The 19,192-nt window shown below is 35.7% G+C and overlaps 1 protein-coding gene across 5 annotated transcripts in view; it reads right to left on the bottom strand.

The window, feature by feature from the left end:
- MICU2 (mitochondrial calcium uptake 2) overlaps window positions 1–19,192 on the bottom strand; it is a 72,908-nt gene that overhangs the window by 19,085 nt on the left and 34,631 nt on the right. For all 5 annotated transcript variants that reach the window (XM_039351457.1, XM_039351455.1, XM_039351454.1 and 2 more), the window contains exons 3-8: window positions 17,725–17,756; window positions 17,538–17,613; window positions 14,164–14,211; window positions 12,007–12,089; window positions 7,930–7,995; window positions 3,986–4,083 (exon numbers count right to left, since the gene is read on the bottom strand). In XM_039351457.1, coding sequence (XP_039207391.1) covers window positions 3,986–4,083; window positions 7,930–7,995; window positions 12,007–12,089; window positions 14,164–14,211; window positions 17,538–17,613; window positions 17,725–17,756 — 403 coding nt within the window. The remainder of the gene's footprint in view (window positions 1–3,985; window positions 4,084–7,929; window positions 7,996–12,006; window positions 12,090–14,163; window positions 14,212–17,537; window positions 17,614–17,724; window positions 17,757–19,192) is intronic.

Raw genomic sequence — 19,192 nt, 5'->3', positions numbered from 1 at the left:
GAATTGAGAAAGACCTCAGAGGCCTTCTACTTCTGCTCAAGCAGGAAACCCTGCACCATTTCAAACAAATCTCTTCTTTTCTTTCCAATGTCTTTGGCTTTCCAACATTTACATTTACAATGCAGAAAGGAGCCACTATACAGAGGTTCCAATAGCCCAAATATACCATTGGACACACATAAGAGAAATCTTAAAGTGAAAAGGGCCAGTATTGAGCCAAATGGACGAAGTCTCTCAATTGTTTTTGGGAAAGATACACCTGCTCATGTATCCTATTCAGTACAATGCTTTGGTCAGACTATTTAAATGGTGAGCATTATCAATATATTCCATGTATTGGTGTAATACAGGCAACATATGCTGATTAATAAGGGAGTGAATGTCAACTATCCAGTTGGCATTTCCAGAAAAAGAAACTCTTAGGATATGATTTCATCAAGAGTATAATACTTTACTGAAAATCTACATTGGCACAGAAGAAGTGAAACCAGGTCTGATTTTCCCACTCAGAGGCTTGCTTAGTTAAACAACAAACTCCTTCGTCCCACCCACCGGGTGTTCACATTGTCCAATAGTAACATTTCTTCTTGTTATGGAAACAGTCTACTTCCCCACTGAGCACCTGCATTAGTGACTTTGGCTCTCAGAAGCCTCGATTGCCTAGATAACACTCCTCCTCTTTGCATTCCATCTCATTGTCAAGATATGACTGAGGGAGAAAATGTAGTGAAAAGGCGAATCAATCTTGACAGTGATTAGACAAAAAGAATCCTCACTTGCATAGAATAGTGTAAGCAAATCTGGGATAAAATTGGACTGGGTTTCATTCGGTTTGACATTAGTCAAAATATTCCCAAACTGATGAGTATTTTTTTTTCTGTTATGAGGGAATGTTGGGTGGCTTTGGGCCAGTGAAACCACCCATCTCACAGGGTTGCTGTGGGGAAAATAGACAGGCAGGATAAAAATCTTAAGCCTTGCACCTGAGAATCAGAATTTTTGTATTATGACAGAAGGTATAGTAGACATCAATGGTTTGGGACAGCTACAAGTGATTGTATGCCATATTTTCAAATTTTACTGAGAATCATTTTTACTCAGATCCAAATTAGAAAGAAGGTGCTACTGGAGTCTAAGAAAAACAAAATAACATTTTATTTCCTTGTACAGTCATATTTTGTCCTTCACTTATGAAGACTTCAATTCAGTGTTGAATCATGATAGAGCAAGTCGTAGATATTCCTCTGGACTGACATGCCCTGCTTAAGCTGCCATGATGAAAAAGTCCTTGCCATGTTCTGGCTGGTGCACTGATTATAGCTCTACTGAATCAGGATGATCTGGCAATGGGAACTCAGTCCTGATCACCTCTTGACTCTATATGGAATACTCTCTTTCCCAAAAATATGTTTGTCCCTGATGCTCCTTGTAGCTCTCAAGGCCATGAGGATGAAACAGATAGTTCTTGACTTACAACCATTCACTTAGTGACTGTTCAAAGTTGCAACAGCTTTGAAAAAAGTGACTTAAGAACAATCCTTGCACCAATGACCATTGCAGAATCCTCATGGTTATGTGATCAAAACTCAAGTGCTTGGGTATATACAATGGTTGCAGCATCCCAGGGTCATGTGATTGCCATTTGAGACCTTCCCAGATGATCTCTGACAAGCAAAGTCAACGGGGAAAGTCAGATTTGTTTAACAAATATGCAATTCACTTAACTGCAATGGTTTGCTTAACAACCGTGGCAAAAAAGGTCATAAAAGTGGGTGCAACTCACAACTGCCTTGGTTAGCAATGAAAATTGTGGTCCCAATTTTGGTCGTAAGTTACAACATTTTATGTTACTTGCTTTGTTATACACTGCCCGAGTCAATGTGATTTACAAGTATTGTAAATAAAATAAACATTTTAAAGACAACTTGAAATCATGACTGACAATGTATGAAGCAAGGACGATCATGAAAAGACAGAAAAGTATGAATGCATTCAGTCAGTGGTGTAGATAAATATTAGTTTTAGCTGTGTTTTTTCACTTCAGGTTTTTAATATATTTTGATTAGTATTTCCTACCCATTTTCTATGCTCTGAATAATATTGTTATATTATGCACAACGTTAAACGTCTCCATTGTTAAAAGGGGAGAACATAATAGGCATGCACATTTAAAATTAAAATATGGAATCAAAATATGGAAAATGCATAACTTTCTTTCACAAACACTTCTTGATCTGAAATTTGGATGCCAAAATATTCTTATCTTCTCAATAGATGACTCTATTTCATGTGCTTCTGCCTATCCTGATATAAATATATCTCAAGCTATATTTTTCAACAGATGGTAACCTTTAGGAAAATAATTATGAATGTTAGCATGCGAAGTAATCCTGAGGAAAACGTAATGGGATTCAAGCAGAGGGACCCATTTGCAGAAGATTCTGCAAAGAAAACAATTGATATTAAATTTATTTATATTACTAAGTGGGATATTTTCTTCAGCATTTTTCAAGGTAGAAGTCATATAGCTTCAAGTCTTATTTTCTATTTCATAGGATAAAGGGGCCACTTGTCTGCATTTAAACAGTCTCTTTTTTAAAAATAGCATTTTAACTATTTATTCCCAACACAGGATCAACTAATGCTCATTTTAATTGTTGAATAAAAAATGTTTAATTTAAAACAAATCATACTACAATCCTGACTTGAAGCACAGAGCAGTGCACAACATGACATTAAAAAGATAGAATAAAATGCAAAATTGTAGTAATCTACATAAAAGTCAGATGAAGATAATCAGAATCTCTATTATTAGTTAAGCATGACTTGTTTTATTAAATGTCTAAAAGTAAGAACTGAAGTCTAGGCATTTTCTGGGAATAGCACTATAGAAATTAGTGCTATTAAAGCATTCCAGAGAGAAACACTATCTTGACATAACATCTAATGCAATTCCCACAGTGTCCCAAATATGGAAAGTTATTTGGGATCCTTCTGAAATAAAAGATATGACAATTATTTTTAAAAAGGCTATAAAAATCAGGATGAAATTCCAAAGTAACTTGCAGCAAAGAACAGAACAGGATGATACAAGGTAGACCTTGACTTATGGACACAATTAGGACCAGAATTTCCGTTGCTAAGCAAGATGGTTGTTAAGTGAATCATGCTTGATTTTATGACCTTTTTTGCTATGGTTAAGTGATTCACTGCAAAGTGAATCATGAAGTTGTTAATTAATCCAATTTCCCCCATTAGGTTTGCTTGTAGGTCACAAATAGCGTTCACATGACCTCAGGACGCCGCACTTGTCATAAACACATGCTGGTTGCCAAGCGCCTGAATTCTGATCACATGGGGATGCTTTGAGGGTCGTTATGTGTGAGAACCAATTGTTAGTCACTTTTTAGTCACTTTAGTCAGTGGCATTATAACTTTGAATGGTCACTAAATAAATGGTCGTATGTCAAGGAGCACCTGTAGCTGATGTTAATTAAAAGCAATCTTATCATGCATCCAAGTTTGTCATGGGTTTTTTTTGCCCCATGTGGACATCATGGCTGATTTACAAAAAGTCTCAAATTTCTCCCAGAAAGGCAGAATGTGGACTTAGTCATCTACCAAAGATACTCACGCTTTGAGAAATTAAATTATTAAACCAGGGGTGTCAAATTGCCGGCCCACGGCCTGGATGTGTCATGCTGAAACCGCGCCCACCCCATTGCTGGCAATGGAAAAAAAGTCGCTATATGTCGTGACACATCACGTGACATTGCGAGTATGACACCCCTGTATTAAACCCTTAATTCCCCCTTTGCCTTCAGAAGTATTGGGTTAACCACCTGACAAACCTGGAATAAGTTTTAAAAAGAATACTAAACCCATATATTCTGTTTTTGCCTCTGTAAGCCTGTTGATCATAATCCTTATCCAGTTTTAATGGTTTTAAATATGCAAGCCCAATTCAAAGATTTTATAACGTTACCTTTGGAATTCCGAATACTGAAGTTTATCTTTTCCTCCTTTTCCAAAAAAGTGGACCAGTAACATGGTGTTGATATCAGCACCTTCCATTTCTGATTCCTGTAAGCAAGTAACAACAAATCAAAAGTTAACATTTGATGGAATGTTATTTGTACTTTTGTAATCCAGTCGTAAATAACTGAAGCAAAAGATGTAATTATTTACCCCGAACAATGCAAACTAAAATCCAAAATGAACTTTAAATGAAGGAATAGGCTTTCACAGAAATGAAGCAATTTATTATTATAGTATGATAATTATCAATTTGATCAGACTTCAGATAACAACTTTCCCAAATTCTATCTTGGTATTAAAAATTGCTTTCTCTTTTATAATACAGGGTTTTGTTGTAGGTACGTATATGCAGTTCCTACGGACAATTAAAAAAAAATGAATATTTTGGCCCATTTCCAATGGGTATATGAAAAAAAAGTTTTTAATGTTGATCACATAAGTTTCAAGAAGAATTCTATTAGGAGTTAGTCAAGACTCATTCCAAAAAAGAAACATCCACATAAGGAAGCACTGTATGACAACTGCAGCTACTTTATTTCTATTTCTACCAGTGAAGAAAAATATTTGAAATGAATAATTATTTCAAATACTTTTATCAGTTATTAATGCAACTTTTAAAAATCTACTCCAGGATTCTATGTTTTTTTTAAAAAACAACAACAACAAACTCTTAAAATATTTATTTTGATACTTGCAAGTGAATATTTACAGTATAAATAGTATTGATTCCAGTAAGTTTTTATCTCTATGTGGGAAAACTAAATTTACTTTAGAAAAAATGTAAAAGATAAAGAGTTCTAAATTTATATATCAAACTTTATCTATTCAGTTAGATATGCCAAAATATGAAGCCAATAGCTACATGAATTCATCTATTTCTTATTCAAGAGAAATAATTCATATAAAGTTGATTTTTCCCTTAGTAAAAGTGCTTAGGAGAAATCAAGGAATGTATTTCTATATTTCAGTTATTTCAATTTTTTCTGACAGCTGAAACTATGCACAGTGACGGACTTCTATGTTATAATTTTCTTTGATCACTTTGACTAAGTGGCATTTCTTTGAACACAACAACACACTAAACATCATGGAATCCACAGGGATTTCAACAGTACCCTCCTTATGACATCTACATGATCTCTGTGTCTTTTCTTCTGCTGAAAAAAAAAGTTGAGACAGAGATCTAGTCAAGGATTCAAATTCTAGTGGTTATTTGAATTTTAGTATTATCGTCAGGTTGTATTACTTTGATGTGTTTCATGCTTATTGCACAAGTAACAACACACTTTATGGGAAAAGGGATAGCACTCATTTGTCCGATGCTACTTTCCACTAAACTAAGTAAAACGGACCACATTTAGAGCACTTAAAATAGCTTATTGTGCATGCTGTATTTTATCATTGACTTTTGTAATTGAAAATATACACATTAAGTTCAGTATTAATTCATTACATCTGGGAATGATACAATTGATAATGATAATATGCTGCAAAAGAGGTAGGGAACCTTTTTGGTTGGTAAAAGTATTTGGAATTTTGAGAGAACATTGTAGGTACTCTTGCAAAACATCTACGTACTATGAAGATGCAGGCTGTCTAGTTATACAATTTACTGAAAGGCCAGCTGAAATGTTATGGTTCCCTTTCCTCTGATTTCCTAGGATATTTTTTTCTTCTTCTTCTTTTACTGTGTGTCCTTTTTGTGGACGGGGAGCCAATTCTCAAAGACTGAGCTAGAGCCTCTACCCATTTTTATTTGCTGCTGAACTCAGAAATATTTACCTACTGCCACGAACCCTTGTAGAGTGCAAAAACTAGCAAATAAGGAAGGAAAGTTAATAATGTAAATAACAAGGATACTAGAAGTGAGAGCTTTGCTTACAGCACAAATGTGGCCACCCTTTTCAGAGCTGGGGAGACTTGGGGGGGTGTTGAAAATTTGCTGAGATTTAATGTCATTCAATTTGCCCCTTGACTCTCTCATTTCCCACAAAAAACTAGGCAACTTGCAAGTTTCATGCAGATCCCAGAGATTGGGGGGGGGTGGTGGAAAGAAATGTCTGGAATTTGCAAATCAGGGAGGAGAAAGACATTGAAGCTTGCAAGATTCTGAACTCCTGGCTTTGCAGTTACAAAACCTGTAACCAGTTTTGGTTGCAACAGAAAACCAATCTATTTTACCATGTGTATAAATTAAGGAAAAGGTCAATAATGAAATATATTTATTAAATGCAGTTTCTAAAGTAAAAAAAATACACAACATAATAAATATTATCCTAAGGAGATTCTATAATGGAAAATGGAATTTCTGCATATTTAGTACATTTGCAAAAAAAAGACAAGGTGATCACAAGCAGCATTGATCAAAGTCATGATTGATGGAGGTCAATATTTATGGGCTCAACTGGTAACAATTATGACATTAATAAACAGCATTAATAAACAAAAGAAATAAATGAAACATGTATATGGCGTGTCTGTAAAACTAAAACAGTTGGAGCACATAATAGAATTATACTGAACATTCTAGAATGGATTAGAACAATCTACTAAACTCATTGTAAGAAAATTAATGGGCAAGCATGCCTCTTATCCTGCAAAGCCAGTAATACCATGTCCATACTCATGTAATTGGTTACTGCTTTCCTGTGGGATGTTTTTTCAACTTCTCCATGTAGCCTAGGGTATGCTAGGATATGTTCATTGCCTCCCATCCAAGTATTAATCAGGTCTAATGCTTTTTTTTTTTAAACATTAGCCAATGTTATCAAGGTGCAATCAACTTGTTCCAACTTGAACAACTATATGTTTTTTATTATTTTTGTAAGTTTTATATTATTTATACAATTGTAACTAGAGAAATTTAAAATATATAAATCATATTACATTTTAGATACTTATAGCCAGTTTGCTATAGGAGTTAAAGGCAGAAGCTGGAGACTGTTTTTGCTGTGCCTTAGGCATAGAGCCAACCGGGTGACTTTGGGTCAGTCACTCCGTTTCAGCTCTAGGAAGAAGGTAATGACAAAAAAACTTCTGAAGAATGTTCTAAGAAAAAATTATGAGCATGTCCATATAGTTATTAAGAGTGAAGAATGATTGAAGGCACCCAAAAACCAAAATCAAAGAACTAGGCCAGGGGTAGGCAACCCAAAACACTCAAAGAGCCACTTGGACCTGTTTTCTACCGAAAAGAAAACACTGGGAGCCGCAAAACCCTTTTGATATCTAAAATGAAGCTAACACTGCATATATCCTGCTTCAAGCTGTTCTCCAACAAGCTCAGGGGTAGGCAACCTTGGCTCTTTTATGACTCATGGCCTTCAACTCCCAGAATTCCTGAGTCAGCATAGCTGGGCTAGCTAGCTCTCTCCTGCCCTTCCTGCTTCCTGCTGAGACGCAGCAAAGGGAGGTGCTCCGCCCAGTAAGCTTTTCAGCTCCTCGGAGAACACCGTGAGTCCACTCTCTTTTTTACACATAAACACAGAGAGAGACAGAGAGAAGCAGGAAAGTGCAAGTGCCTCTCTCTGCAAATGGCAGAGGAGGCTGGGAGCCACAGGGGAAGGCTCAAAGAGCCACATGCGGCTCTGGAGCCACAGGTTGCCGACCTGTGAACTAGGCATTAAAACCTAATAGACATTATCATAATATAAACTTTTTTGTGATGATGATCCATAAATCTCCCTTTTATCCTTATTATATAACCTTCACCTTAACTCTGAGTTCCCTCGGTTTAGAAAAGTATCTCAGGAAAAAAAACCTCAGTCATTAGTTTATTTACTATATACATAGACTAAGTAAATAAATAAACATCACAAATATTTTAACAGAGAACACATTATATAGATGCATCAGAAAATTCATATGAATCTTCCTTGGAGTGGTACCTACCTGAGACAGGATGTCATCTCCTGAAGCTGTTTTAAACTCATCTTGCTTTCCAATTATTTTCTGAAGCTAAAAGAAAAATATGTATTTATTATCTTCTATTTTTTTGAGTGTGATCAGGACATTCCCACAGCATATACAGAATATTTAATGAGGTTACAAAGATTGAGGCCTCCTTTATTTATTATGAAAGTCTCTATGTAGAAAATCTTCCATACAAGAACACTAAACAAGCATAGAATGTATAAATTATGCATGAATTACAAAGTAAATGTAATGTATGACAGGAAGCCCAAGTATAGAACTATCACACTGATGGAAGGAGAGGGGTAGGAAGGAATATTTTATTCCAGGATTTTCCATGAAGGAATATGATCACAAGAAAAACTGCTCGCTCGTTGAAATTAATTCTTTAAACCCACAGAAAGTTAACTGTACATTTGTCATTTCCAAAGATTATAGATTCAAACTTTGTTTGAATAATCCGTTTGTGTTTTCCCCAGCCTTGATTATCCTCCTTAACCCAGAGGACCAATCCACAGTCCACATCGTTTGGGAAGGTCCTGATTCTTTGGAGTCGTGGGAGTGTGTTTGTTAAGCAAATCATGGAAAGAACTAATTGACCTTCTTGCAAAAGTATTAAAATACATACAGAAATATATCATAAGTTGAAGCAGGGCAGCACAGGATCAGAGAAAAGTAAAATCAGATAAATGCTTTTATATACCATTGATTTATCTCAAAGTTAAATGAGAGCTTTCATAGAGAGGGCATGAATTCTCCCCCGATTCAAATTTTTCTTCAGACAGTTTACTAAGCAGCCTTATGAAGCTTAATTTCTCTTTTGCTTATTCCTCCTGTCTGAAGTATAGGAAAATACTATCAATTTGACTAAGAAAATTAACTGGCAAGCCACATCCCTGTGCAGGCAGGAAATATTTCTCTACCCCTGCCATTTCTAGATAAAGATTCTCAGGCAGTAGCAGTGGGAAAGGCCTTCACTAGATACCATGGACATCAACCCTAAATTAAAACAGCTACTACTGAATAAAAATAATCTCACTTATAGATTGTAGCTTTTAAAAACGTATTAAAATAGTGCCTTTTAAACATTCTGAATAGTCAAAACATTGATATGTGTTTGATACAAAGCTGTGTTTTCTTTTAAAAAAACCAAATGATTGAATAATCATGACTACCTATACAATAAAAACAGGTTTTAGATTCAAAAGTTTTCTATCAAAAGCTGCATTTGCTTATTGTTTTAAGTCCTAAAGTAATCACCCAACAGACTCCTGGCAGGAATTTTTTTTTTTTTTTGTAAAGCATTTCTCAGCAATTTTATCACGTGTGCAAAAAGAAATTGAATACAGTGTAGCACTGCTAAGCCCCCCTACCTTTCAAAGATGATAACACCAGTCCTCAAATGGATAGCAAAAATAAAAACATAAAATTTATTATATATGATAGCAACAAAGATAGAAACAGAAAGTGCAGGATTGAAAGATGCTTAGAAGTGCTTATGTTTATCATTGTGAGAGAAGGAACATATGACCTTCTTTCTAAATGATAAAAATGAACTCTCCTTACATTCTCCCTCAGGTAGTCCTTGACTTACGACTGGTCACCTAACAAAAGTTTGAAGTTACAACCTTGGGAAAAAGTGTTTTATGGTTCGTCTCTTACACTTATGACTGTCACACCATCCTTAAAGTCATGTGATCACAGTTTAGGTGCTTGGCAATTGGATCACGTTTACAAATGGTTGCAGTGTCCTGTAGTTACATAATTTGCAATTTGCAACCTTTTTTTGATGATTTCCAGTAGAAAATGTCTATTGGGAAAGCTGGATTCACTTAACTATGTGATTCACTTTAATGACCATAGTAAAAACAGTTGTAAAATCATTCCAGTCAAATGGTGACTTGATTTAAACTGCAGCAACTTATGGGCTGCAATTATGGTACCAACCAATTATGGTCATAAGTTGAGGACTACCTGTACTTTATAAACCTTAAAAATGTACCTCTGATTCCTCACATCCTATGTTAAAAGAAATTCTGACAGGTTAGGTTTGAAAAAAGCAGTATTTTCTTAAATTTGTTTTTGTTATTCAGCTTTTTAGTCACTTCCAGCTTTTTGTGATCTGATGGATATCATATTGCCTGTCAGTAAAGGCTTCTTTTGAATTCTTGTGAAATCATGGTTATGTTATAGTATTTAGTGCTTTATTCATTTATCACATTTATATCCTGCAGCAATTCAAATGAATTTTTACCAGTTTGCATGACAAATTTAAACACAGACAAATTTAAAACATCCATAGTAAAAATTAAAACCTTGGCTTGTGTCAGCCTCTTTCTGATTGTTTTCAATTTTTCCAAGAGTCAGGGTTTCATTCTTTACATTATATGTCCAAAATGTTTAAGTTTTAGGTTCATTATTAGTTCTTCTGGTGAGATCTGTTTTATTTCATCTAATATCGAAATACTTGTTCTTCTTGCTATGCAAGTTATTCTTTCCAAGTTTTTTCCAAGTTATTCTTTCCAGCTTTTCTGATGATCCTGCTTTCTTATCCACACGATAAAACTGGGAAAACAATGCCCCTGACAATATATAGCTTTGTTATCAGTGAGATGTATCTGCACTTTGTCGAGATCTATCACAGTCATTCTCCCAAGGAGCAAATATCTTTTTATTTACCATAGTTACCATCATTATGAGTTTCTGAATCAGGAAGATAAAGTCTGTTATTACTTCAGCCTTTTCCCACTTGTTTACAGTAGATGACAATGATGTTGATATAACCTTAGTTTTCTTTTTTAAATATTGAGCAGTAAACTGGCTGTGGCAGTCTTTGCCCACCTTCACCAAGAGATTCCTTAAGCCTCCCTCATTTCTAATCATCTGAGGTTGCTGATGTTTCTCCTAAAAAATTTAATCCCAATTATCTATTTCTTCTACTTCAGCATTTGTGATGATATACTATGCATACAATAAACAAGATGACATACAACTCCAATACATCTCTTTTCTAATATGAAATATTTAGTTAACCCATATTCCATTCAAACTGATACTCATTATATAAAATCAATAGGCAAACGAGGTTACTTGGCACATTCTTACTTTTAAGGGCTATCCATAATTATCATTTAAACAGCCCCAAATCTTGCCTCTGTCATTATCCATAGGATGTTAGCTATGTCCGACTAGGACAAGTCGGTCCTACTAGTGTCAGCAGACAGGCCTACTTTGGATCCTGTCGGTCAAAGAACTCTTTTGACTATCAGTATCCAGAAGAAGAGCCTTCTCTGTTGCAGCACCTGACCTTTGGAATATCTTACCCTCTAAAGTAAGATCTGCCCCCACCATCCAATCCTTCCGCAGGAGCCTAAAGACCTGGCTCTGCCGGTTGGCCTGAGGACTAGATGAGGGAATTCCATGATGGAGATGGCTGCTAAATTAATGGCAGACTTCACATACCTTACCCCCACTCTCTGCTCTCTATTCATCCATCTTTTTGCTTATCATATTGATTTATTATTCTCATTGTGTTCTTTTGTCCTTGTTTATTTTATTGTTCTCTTATTTTATTTCTGTTCTGTTTATACTCTTTTCATTTTTCTTCCTTTTCATTATTGTAAGCTCCATGGTGTGATAGGAGGCAAATAAATTCAACAACAAACAAACAAAAAAGTGATCTTAGGTATGTGATCTTTTGAATCCTGCTTGTACTTTTGACAGTACTCATTCCATTTATTGTTGAATTCTGGACTGGAAAATCTGGAACTTTATCTTACTTGCATATGAAATGAGCACAAGTAACTGTTTTGTCCCAAAACATATTATTAAACACTGCACATCAATAATAAACGAAAGTAGAAGGGCATGTTTGACATACATTTATTATCACCTCAGAAAAAATACACTCTTGTTTATAGTTAAGATAATATTCATGACTTAGAATTCATGAACTTCAAAAACAGAGGAAGAAATGTATGGCTCCATAATGGGTTGGATTCAAATCTCCCCCCCCCCAGCCGTCAAGAGCAACTGATCAATTGTTTAAAATCATACCTTAAAGAATTCTTTTTTCTCTACTTGTTCATTGCCATCTGCATCCAACATTTTAAAAGCAATACGAAATCCAGTCTGTGGTTCTACAATAAATAATAGATGTGTTAAAAAAAACTTCACATGTAAGTGATACTGTCTACTACCCTATAAATAAACCATGCTTCCAAATTTACATAAAAGAAATTTGTGTATTGTAACAGTTAAGATAATAAACTAGGACCAGGGAGACCCAAGTTCAAGGCTATCCTAAACTATGGAAATTCAATGGGTGACTTGTGATCATTCACACACTCTCATACCAATCTACTCTCAGAGATTGTTTCTGTGGGAAAAATTGGATGTAGGATTTTATGGATGCAATCTCAAGCTCCTGGAGTAAAGATAGGATATAAATTATCAAATAAACAGGTGGATGTGAAGCCATTTTTAAAAACCATTTCTAGATTTGCTAGCAGTAGGTACTGAGTATCTACAAAACCAAGTATCACACAATGAAAGATTTACCAGTTTGGTTGCTATTTTTAAAAACACACATTACAAATTCTATACATAATATGGGAATGCTCTAAATTAGAGTTTGTGTTACTAAAAAGAAGTCCAGCAAATCAAAATTTGGAGAATCAAATAGATATTGTTTCAACTGAGCCAATGTGACGGCATTAAGATCCTCTAAGAATACACAAAGAATGTCAGGGAAGCTTTTACATACACACCCACACCCACCCACCCACCCACCCATATACAAACAAGGTATCTACAGTCTACTGCTTAGGCCTTAGGGCAAGAAGCCATAATGATTTAGAATGGCCACTGAATTTTATTAAGTTGACATTTTGAATCAGTAACACTGTATATATGGGGCCTATTAGTTTACTGGAGAATAAAGCAAAATGATAAAGCAGTGAAACAAACCAGCTGCTGCAACAGGTTGATAAGGAGGCAGCCCTGTAGAAGGCATAGGAGCGAAAGCAGCCCGTGCAGCTCACTAGATGACATTCTTATCTGATATGAGGCAGGTTTAATGGTATGTATTTATAAAATAAGGGAGGTTCAAAGAAAAGCCCCCACACACTTCCATTTCATTACGCAGACAATATTTTTAGGATGAGAGTATCAAATATTCGCATTGGCTGTTAACAGAAATTATATTTGGGTGTTGGCCATAAAAATAACATTTAACTTTATCAAAATAGTAACAGCCCATATTTTTTCTTTAAATCATCACGGGAGGCAGATGCCAAGACAGACAAACCCTACCAAAAGCTATTCAACCAGAGAGATGAATCCTTAGGACTCTAAATAGGCTTCAGCCTTCATCTTTCCTCAATTGACTTGGAAATGCTGCTAGCAATTCTGAGAGTTATACTAGTTCTGAACCATTTGGAAAGAAGCTGGTGCTTACTCTCTTCCAACTGTTCCCATGATCTAGAAAGATACTAACAGGTGGAATGGAAAATTGTATATTTGAACACTGACATCTCTAAACATGTTTTCTTCCATTCTCTCCAGGCTTGGGAAGGTCTTTTCAAGGAACAGGGAAGAGGCAGAAAGGGGCCATGCGAATACACAAAATGAAATTTAATCCTGCCATCAAGGGGTTGCTTAATAAAAAATGGAATCATGACACACGTATGTATTATTCCCCAAAGAGGAAATTTGTGCAATCATACTGCAGGTATGCTAATTTGACTTGGCAATAATTACCTGTGCCTAAGCTGCACTCAGATTGATTGATTGCATTTCTAGACTGCCCATCTCCTTCAAGAGATCACTGCAACGATCAGCTACCCTTGAAACGCACCCAGAAGCTTCTTTTAGTATAAAGTACTGATTATTGGTTGTTTTCTGGATGCAGTTTAAGATTTTGACCTTTAAAGCACTGAACAACTTGAGGCCTAAATATCTCAAGGATCCATCACTTATGAACTTGTCTAAACATTAAAGTAAGCAGGTAAGGCAAGCTTAAGATGCCTTCACTTTTTAAGGACCTGTAGTAAGTCTTTTTCTTTATTTCTCTCTGTGCGTGTGACCAATTATTTTTCTAAGTTCATATCTTTATCAGCTGAGCTTTAACTGGATCATATGAGTAAAATGAGCTAATAATAGCAATTAATATTTATTTAAATTACAAAATACAGACACCAACAAAATACTTACTTGTGAGTATCGTCAGCAAAAACAGATACTCTGTGTAGGAAATCAATCCTGAAATATAAGATTGAAAGGTTAGTTTTGTAGTCCTTGGCACACCGATGTGCTTTGTTTATAGTACTCCTTGCACAATTAGATTCCTTTATAAAAGCTCTTTAGTTTAATGCTCTTTACCTATTAAAAAAAGCAATATCAATTAGTTTTCAGGAAAATCAGATTTTTCTGCCCCATTCTACTGCTGTACAATTCCACTCATGCTGATGTCTTATTAAAAGACTTGGTTTATTTTGAATTAATAAAAAGTCTCTTCTAAATCTTTGAGTTTTTACAGAAAATATTCAGTGTTTACACAAAGAATGAATAAATTAAGTGTGCTTTGTCATATTTAGTATTTGGGAGGAGGCCTACTCTAATGTTGCTCTGAAGGATCAAAGTATTTCATCCTTCGGCTGTCTTCTAAATGTGAAGACCAGATTTTCTTTAAGTCTCAGGGGGAACAGAGCAACACAAAGCTGGCAAGCTGCTAGATTGCACTGATAGAACTGCTGGGCATGGAGCCAGGAACAGGCTCTTAAAAAAAAAATTTAAAAACCTGAACACATCCTTTCTACAAGGTGAAAGTGTCTTTTCTTTCCCCTTTTGAGGGAAAATTCCAACATTTCCCTTTGAAAGGCCTACTGAAGAGCCTGAACAAACACAAGATGCAATTGTCAAAATACCAACATGCCAGCTAAAGATAGAGAAGTATATAAAGTGTATGGGTTAAAGAAAAGAATTTGAAGCATCCCCCCAGTAAAAGCACTTTTAGAATTTTTTTAAAAAAAGATCTTTTATAAATAATATACACACAAAGACAAGCTACGTTTAACATGCAAACAAAAAAACTCGTCCTGCATAATGGAAGAAATGTTGAAAGCAAATGTTTGAACTGTACCATCCACTGGCAAGTTATTTCTGTGATTTACATTTAGACAAGGAGAATCCCCCACCCCCAATATATACACTCTTAGGCTATTCATAATTCCTATGAATGGATTCTGCTAGTGATAGTTCATAATTGATGTAAAATAAGTATCTAACCTTTACATAATACATTGTTATGTTAATTCAAGGATGCATAAAACTTAAACCCATTTAAGTCAGAAAGATTACAGGATAAATATTAAGAGTTTTACTGCAACCATTAACACACTGTGGGATAAATTGCTTTCTAAGGCTGTGCAGTGTTTTTTATTCTGTTTCAAAAAATTTGCTTCAGAGCTAGGAGGAATGTATATGTAGTACCAGTTGGAACTCATTAAAGCAGCTGCATCTATATCCAACATTGTTAGCTACGGTAGAGTTTCTGCTGCAGCAACAGAATAGATGAAGCTACTTCAACAAATAACTGATAGATGCTGCATTTGCAGTTGTGTACAGTCAAATCCAAACCTCTGCGCTGTTTTCACAATTTTTTTCCATCTAATTCAGCTTAGTCATCTATCAATGATTTCTCACTTACAGTATATCAGTTTATAGTTTCATAACAAACTTTCTACTAGCACTGAGAAGGTACTTTTTCTAATAGCACTGATATCATTTCAGGATCTGCAATTTTATGGATGGGATTGATTTCATGGGACTGCAGGCATCTATGAAACATCAAGGAAACACAACAAGATGAACAAAACTGAAAGCATCTCACGTAATTTCTTAAAGTCTATCTGTATCTCTAGTGCTCTTAGTTCAATTTGGATTTTCATCCAATTTTATATCCTAACCATTATTTAGTTGCCTCATCCAGCTACAATTTACAATCAGTCCTATTTCAGAGAAATGGAAATGAAAGCTGATGGCATTTTGACCACTGCGAAGATGGAACTGGAACTCATACCTCAGTTCAAGCCTAGCACTCCCAGGACAATGCTGCAAACAAGTTTAACAAAAAGTACAATTATAGTAAAAAAAAAAAATGATACCTTGCCTTGGACATATGCTCTGAACTTCTGGAACGGTACACCCCCAAAGTTAGCCTTAGCACATGACCTTACCCTGATGTTAAGGGATACCTACTCAGCACTTGGCAGAAGATTTAACTTCAAAGCCTATTCACTTAGTCTTTCTTTATTTCATCTATATTAAAGTTATGTACGGAAGCACAAATTAGAAATATGGATTTTCAGGCTACACTAGCTAAGACAAAACATGCTTGTTCCCCATTAAATTGGAGTAAAAGGCACAATGATGGTCTATCTGCAGGTTAGGATTTATAGCTAAGGTTCATGATTTTTTTTATATTATTAGGAACAAATCTATTGGCCTGCTTTTGACCTCAGTCCCCATTCCCTCAAAGAATGGAAGCAGAAAAAAGACTGAGTATATTTTATTATCTATTAAATTTGTATGCCACCCATGTCCCCTGCAAGTATACACATGTACATGAATGTATTAATTCAGTACTGAATATACTTTCTGCTGTATTTTTGAGTCTATGTCATCGATAATTCATGAGCTATTAGGCTAATGAAAACTACTTAGGTCATCCCCATTATTAGTTTAGCTGACTCATACTCTCTTGCAGTTCCTATTGTAAATGTTGTTCAAAAACTCTTTTCTGTGCTATCACTTCCATTAAACATACGGTACACAACTTATGGACCTGAGTATGAAATTTTAAATACCACAAAACCATATTGCCATATTTTGGAGATCAAAGGGACTTAGATGTCTTTGATTGCTTCCTATTCAAACAAGGAAAAGAAATGAACTCAATTTGTTTGTTTAGATTTGGCTGTTTATGTGCCATTAATTCAGTGCCCACTCTTAGCAACCACATAGATTTTTCTCAAAGAAACTAATGTAATGGGCTGTGACAATAGCCCTAAGGAAGAGGAGAAAGAGCTGCAGCCAAAGCAACAGTTGGATAAGAGAAATCTCAGCCCAAAACAGGAATGGAATTTGAGAAAGCATCTCAGACCTGACCCTCCCTGGTTTTCTGTAGGACAAAGACAAAGGCAGGTAGCGGGGAGGCACAGTCAGTTTTAGTATTCATATCTTTGGTGTTCAAGTTTGGTTCATTCCAAAGGGCTCACTCACAGCTACGATTTAGGAAGCCTAAATAATCCCATGGTTTTGTAGTGTACTGTCAAACTGAATTTCTCTCTCTCTCTCTCTCTCTCTCTCTCTCTCTCTCTCTCTCTCTCTCTCTCTCTCTCTCTCTCTCTCTCTCTCTCTCTCTCACACACACACACACACACACACACACCTTTTTCAGATCTGTATTTCTGGAGCTAAAATAGAGTTTAATTTAGCAGCCTAGACATCAAGCACAAATTTCCATATACTGAAATCTCAAGAAAAAAGATTTTAATATTAATTCCATCAATAACCTAAACTGTTACCTCTGTCTCCAAGATCTCTAAAAAAGGTTGGTCCTGGTCTAGCCTTCGCAACATTTGCTAGGGTAGAATCTACTTCCTTTGAACAAACCAAATAAATGACAAGTTAGTTGTGAAAGCAAAATTCATTAAAGCCAGTAACAGAAAGAACAAAAGTTCTTTTGACAAACTGCATCAGTTCTTTGCCTACCTTTTTTGTCAGTTTCTTGGCCAAAGTTTTACCTGTCCAAAAAAAGAAAAGAAAGAAAAGAAAAAACACACTATTCAATCATCTAGAAGTCAAAGCTTTGTTGAGTTCTGCAGAATTTCTTCATACTGTGTTTTTAAAAGAGAAATTGCATGTGACATGAACAGAACACTACCAACAGTTTAGAAATATTTAAATTTACATAATAGTTAGAACAAAACTATTGTGGTAGAATGATAGGAACAATCTGTTCAAACACTGCTACAAGGCATATCAGAAAGAATAAAATAAATGTTTAAATATTTAACTTTAAAAATAATATACTTTCTATTCATTACATTTATATATAAAACTGAAATCACAAAAAACAGCCCTAATATAGCCTCCCCCATTTTTTGCCCTTTAGATATTCCAACTATAATCCCTAAAAATTGCAGTGAACATAGCTAACATGTATCTTCCAGACCAATTGGGCTGCAATAATTTTAAAACCTATTGCTATAAAAGACCATCATTAGAAACATTTAGGACATTAGACCAAGTGTGTGATAGGTGGCTATTATAGTTTTTCTTCTTTCTAGTCTTTAACTATCTCCTATGTGAATGTAGTGGAAATGAAACTGGCCTAGAGTTTTGTGATCACATCTTAACTGACTTTGGTTAACCAAGGTGTAGATAGCTTACATGGTGCATCATCTAGCAAGGAATGAGAAATGCACTTGGAACTAAATTGGCTGAATGGTTTATCATGGCATCATGGTGTAGTCTATCATGACGAAGAATCATATTTTCACTTGTTAAATATTTTTGATAATTTATAAATAGATTATATGAAGAATTCTATATTTCTCAAGTTTATAACTTCTCACTCTATGTATTGTGAACTCATGAATTGAATTAAAAACTGCATGAAGGTCTATATATGGCAATACAAAGTAATGAGAGTTTGATTTTTTTTTTTATCGTGGTAAGAATGAAAGAACAGAAATTATTACAACTTAGGTACTTCAAACTGCCAATGGAAGTTGGCTCAGAAGATGAACTGTGTGCCTTTTAGCATCTTTCCACCTTTTTAAATCTCCATTTACATAAATTTTAAACAACAAATAGCAGACACATGAAACAACAATCAGGAAAAAGCACATTTTTTCAGGCAAGACATTATCTATACCAGTGATGGTGAACCTTTTAGAGACCGAGTGCCCCAAAACTGGCCCGCCCCTGCCCCACCCCTGCCCCACCCCTGCCCCGCCCCACCCTGCCTGCCCACAGGGCCACTCATCGCCTCCAAGGCCCATCGCAGATCACCCAGACAGCCCAGCAGTGCCACGGCGGCCACGCCCTCTGCCCATGCCCCGCAGCATCAACTGTGCATGATGGGGCGTGAGGGCAGAATCTTGTCTACGCTGCCTGGCTGCCATGTCCTTGGCTGTGCTGCTCCACGTGGGCCACGAGGCTGCTGGTGAGGAAG

The sequence above is a fragment of the Crotalus tigris genome, unplaced genomic scaffold, assembly GCF_016545835.1.
Source record: "Crotalus tigris isolate CLP2741 ecotype Arizona unplaced genomic scaffold, ASM1654583v1 scf7180000018371.15429387391:27106975, whole genome shotgun sequence".
NCBI lineage: Eukaryota > Metazoa > Chordata > Lepidosauria > Squamata > Viperidae > Crotalus > Crotalus tigris.
Note: the sequence above shows the minus strand (reverse complement) of the source record. Positions and strands in the feature narration are given on the sequence as shown.